Source organism: Gavialis gangeticus, unplaced genomic scaffold (assembly GCF_001723915.1).
Source record: "Gavialis gangeticus isolate Ggan-Ray unplaced genomic scaffold, GavGan_comp1, whole genome shotgun sequence".
In the NCBI taxonomy this organism is placed as follows: Eukaryota; Metazoa; Chordata; order Crocodylia; family Gavialidae; genus Gavialis; species Gavialis gangeticus.
The window spans coordinates 27,825,023-27,829,903 of record NW_017729032.1 but is presented as its reverse complement, the minus strand read 5'-3'; the positions used below and the strand labels follow the sequence as shown (position 1 = coordinate 27,829,903).

General features: G+C 40.9%; 1 protein-coding gene across 2 annotated transcripts in view; it reads left to right on the top strand.

Moving 5' to 3' along the window:
• Nucleotides 1–3,258: 3,258 nt before the first annotated feature.
• TRPC6 (transient receptor potential cation channel subfamily C member 6) overlaps nt 3,259–4,881 on the top strand; it is a 95,425-nt gene continuing 93,802 nt past the window's right edge. Inside the window, exon 1 of one of the 2 annotated variants that reach the window (XM_019525234.1) lies at nt 3,259–4,029. In XM_019525234.1, the coding sequence (XP_019380779.1) occupies nt 3,343–4,029 (687 nt within the window). In that variant the 5' untranslated portion in view covers nt 3,259–3,342. The remainder of the gene's footprint in view (nt 4,030–4,881) is intronic. The other variant, XM_019525233.1, reaches the window with a different exon arrangement.

Genomic DNA, 4,881 nt, shown 5'->3' with positions numbered 1-4,881 from the left:
TATATATATGCAGAATCATTGCACTATAATAGAAATAGAACATAGCATAAAATTGTAAATATTGCTTACTGCAGCAATGGAAAACCGTTTTATTTTGACAGTGAGTTTCTGCAGGGGGTTAGGAGATTAGTTTTCCCAGATTATATCAGTCTTTCTTTAATGAGAATGGCGGGGACATATTTTATACTACAAAAGCACTGAAAATTATTAATTTATTCCCAACAAATTCAGTATTTTCAGTCCCAAGCATTCAAGAGTTATGATTTCAATGTTTCACTGCATGTTTCAGTAATCAAGATGAGATTGGCAAGGGAGGGTCCAAAGTTATAGCAGTGCTATATAATCTGAACTACAAGAAAAAATACAGATTTTGGAGCAGTATAAAATTACTGACATGATTTAATGACAGGCTGGATTTTGGAGAGATTAATATGCTATAGCAAGTCTTCATGAGCTGAAGTTATTAAAAGGCAAAGGTAGGAGGTGATGAAGTTTAATGGAAGTGTAAATAATGGAATGACTATTTACCATGTTGACAGTTTTGGTAGCTGGACATTGACATTTAGATGTCAGAAAAAACAACTGCAGATGAAGGGGGAGAAATCAGATCAAAGAAGGAAGTTAAGGAGTTATTGAGGTATTGGTGGTTATTAAAGCAGTGGGAGCCAGTGAAGCCATCCTGTGCTGGGTTGAAGCAAAATATCTTCTACATATACCCACAAAGGGTCTCTGCCTCTGTTTGCATTTAATCCCAAGGTTTTCTACATGAGTTATCTGTTGTGCTGCTGGATCCACCAGGCCTTGCACCACCATTTTTTTGGTTCACCAATCTGCTTCACATGAAAGGCACTGAGTGGGGATAATAGAAATAAGGGGCCCTATTAGGTTATAGTCTTTTGCTGGAAGTCAGTGGGACTCCATTTCCCCACCTGCTGAAGTGCCTGGAGTAGTCTCAGAGCAGTTGCTTCAGGCTATCTGCAGATACAGGAGGATATCACTACCTATCCAAACCTTGAAAGTCTTGAGTTACCTATGAATCTGTGAAATCTATAATCTTTTAAAAATAAGATTTAACACTTTCAAACCATATTGCACCAAAAATTTGAATCAAGCTGTGCGCTCTCCCCCCCCCCACCATCCCCCGAGAAAGTCATAACAGAAAATCACTTCACTCTCTTGGTCTCTGCCTCAATTGGGAATTTAGTATCACATCTATAAACACCCTTAGATGTTTATTTCTCATTGAAATGAGGAAAAATGGCTTGACACAAACTGTTTCATTTAATAGACCTGTAAGAAAAACAAATGAAATGAAGTTCTGGTGCTCCAAATGTAGAGAAATGGACTATGGCACTGGACCCCTTTCAGAAAGCTTACCCTAGATGTGATACTAAATTCCCATTGAGACAGAGACCAAGTGAGTGAAATGATTTTCTAGCCAAGTAGTTATGACTTTCTCGAGGGAGCTTGGAGACAGCTTGATTCAAATTTCTGCTCCAACAAATTTGTTTTAAAAAATGTAAAACAATTTCAACAAGAAGCCACAAAAGTGCTCCTTTCCCTACTGTCCCAGCATCTCCACCCCCCTCCTCCTCCCCCATGCCTTCCCCTCACTCTGAGGATGGCATTTTAACCCAGGTGTCTGGCAGGGAGGCTGCTCTGACACACTGTAATTACAGAGCATCAAAGCAGACTCGATTCGCCCCTCTTCCCCCCAACTCCCGGAGCACATCTATAAACACCCTTAGGTTCTTGGTTTTTTCTCATTGAAACGAGGAAAAATGGTTTGACATGAAAAGTTTCATTTCATAGACCTGTAAGAAAAGCAAAGGAAATGAAGTTCTGAATCTCCAAGTGTAGAGAAATGGACTGTGGCATTGGACCCTTATAGACATTCTCCAGGAGTGGGAGGGATATATTGAGTCTGCTCCAATTCACAGCCTCCCTGCATGTGTATAGGTGCCCTAAATGTTTTTTTTTGTCTAAGCCAGTTTTTCAATTTTTCAGCTGGGTTGCTGAACTGATACATTAATGATTTGTAGAGCTTTAGTTTTCACCAAGAGAGTAAACTGAAATTTGAGAGGGCAAGAAGGCTTCTGGACAAATCAAGAATGGCTATCACTAATCTAATATTAAATACTGAGAATTTTCTCCTTTCATAAAGGCAAGATTCAGGAGGCATTATTTTTTCAATCACACAAGGTAAGCCAGACTAGTCTTAATTTTGGAAGCCAAATTAAAAAGCAGCTTCCTGCTGAAAGCACCCTCTTGTGGATTTTGAAGACCTTCACAGTTTGAAAAGACATTTAAACATCTCAGTTGTGGACATAAGAAACTGGCAGGGTGTTAATAGTGCAGATAGAGCACTTTGAAGAAACAATATTTTAAATAGATCACAAATCATTCAATTTAAACGCTCCTAAATATGCCCAAATACTGTTTATCTTCATGGGCTTCCAACTCATAAAAAAACACGGCCATTCATAGCTTTAAGTATGCACACTAAGGCCCCAAATACAAGGGGCCTTTCTCAAAATGTACAAAGTCCGATTGTTTTTCCAAGAATTAAATTTGCCTGAATTACAGCTGATTTTCACCAGAACACTCTAATGCTTTTTCCTTCTATAAGGATTGTTTATGCACCAACTTTCTACTCTCTGTGTTGGCATTCAAATTGTTGTAAAAGTTCAATTTTTTTCCTAAAAAAGGGGGAAGTTTATTGCTTAAAAAATCAGGCCTCTTATGAATGACTGAAAATCAAAGGGTGTAATGGAAATAGTCAGATAACGTTGACCAAGAGTTAACTTGGGTTACTTTGGAGAAAAGGACAAATAATAATTGGTTTGCTGCTCATGTTTCTAATGTTCCTGTATGTAGTGATGAGGTTGGGGGGGGAAATATTTTAGCTCATTTTGAGTTGGATGCCCAGTATTTTTTAGTACTCTTCCCTGCCTTGTAACAGCATAGTCTACAAATAGATACCGTATAAGAAGTATATGCAGGTTTGATGTGTTTGGACTGAATATGATCTGTGACTGAGTAAGCATGAAGTAAGGCAACGAAGCGGGAATTTTTTACCTTATACAAGGCAACTGGCATAATATATTGATTAGTATGAAAGACCATAGAACAAATTCAGACTATAAGTATAATGGTTGACTGACTGCAGCTAAATTCTAGTGTTCCTGAAAGGTAGGCTAGAACTGCAGGGTTCTTTGCACAAGAGGATTAATGATTTCTCTTTTTCCACACAGTCGGGGTACTGAGAATAGGCTAGTGCTTCGACGGCAGACCGTCCTCCGGGAGAAGGGCAGAAGGCTGGCCAATCGAGGGCCAGCATACATGTTTAATGACCGGTCAACAAGTCTGTCACTTGAGGAGGAGCGCTTTCTGGATGCGGCAGAATACGGTAATATTCCTGTGATTCGTAGAATGCTGGAAGAGTGCACTTCACTCAATGTGAACTGTGTGGACTTCATGGGGCAGAATGCTTTGCAGCTAGCAGTTGCCAGTGAGCACCTGGAGATCACAGAACTTCTGCTGAAGAAGGAGAACCTGTCACGGGTTGGGGATGCCTTACTCTTGGCTATTAGTAAGGGGTATGTTCGGATAGTTGAAGCCATCTTAAACCACCCTGCATTCGCTGAAGGCAAGAGGTTGGCACTAAGTCCCAGCCAGTCAGAACTCCAGCATGATGATTTCTATGCATATGATGAAGATGGAACTCGGTTCTCCCATGATGTTACTCCAATCATTCTAGCTGCCCATTGCCAGGAATATGAAATTGTTCACACTCTCTTGAGGAAAGGGGCTCGCATTGAAAGGCCACATGACTATTTCTGCAAATGCACTGAGTGCAATGAGAAGCAAAAACATGACTCTTTCAGCCATTCTAGGTCCAGAATCAATGCTTACAAAGGTCTGGCAAGCCCTGCTTACCTGTCGTTGTCCAGTGAAGACCCAGTAATGACGGCTTTAGAACTCAGCAACGAGCTTGCTGTGCTTGCAAACATTGAAAAAGAGTTCAAGGTGAGTGAAACTGGTTAAATGTTCTCCTGCTACTGCCTGTATGAGGATTGTCAGGAAAATCAGTACATGTTTGATAAGTGCAGGTGGGGCATAGCTTTCAAAAAGGCATTGCTCAAACCCTTGTTGGCAGTTGCCAAATACCAAAAGGGACCTAGAGATTCTGCCACCTTCTTGGCCTTAGGGACTTTCTTAAATTAGGTCGTCATCACACAATTAGCAGATAATGTGGAGAAACTTGTACCTGTCCTGTGTATAGAATATTTTTATTTCTGGGAGTCCCCTTACTGCCTTGTGTGGATTACCAACATTACTGCTTGTAGTATGGGGAGGGGATGGCATTTAACTGCTACTTCTCTTCCTACAGAGGTGGGTAGAGAATGGTCAGGGAGGGGAGTGGAATGGACAGAGCTATGGCTTCCCTTGACTAGCAGGGTAAATATGAACCTTTATAGACTAACTAAATAGGATATGTAGAGAGAGAGAGCACAAACCTCCACAAACCCAAGTTCACTTGATCAGATGCTGTGAAAGGGCATGCAGAAAACAAAGTAAAAGAAAGGAGAGAAATTTTAGAATACAAAAAACAAGGGAGCAGGGGAGGGTGCAGTGCTAGGAGAGGAAAGCAAATGAGCTGTAAACCCATTGGAACAAAAGGGGTCACAAAAGCTAATCCAGGTAATGAAATAAGAACCCATAGTCCCTGTTTAAACCATACTTAACACAGTCCAGTTTGTAGATGATTGCTTGTTCTGGAATTTCCCATTTAAACTGGGGGCTTTGGGGGGGGGGGGGGGTTTTTTCCGGAAAGAGGATAACTAAGGGCTTAGACGGGGGAACGAGACAGCACTTGAC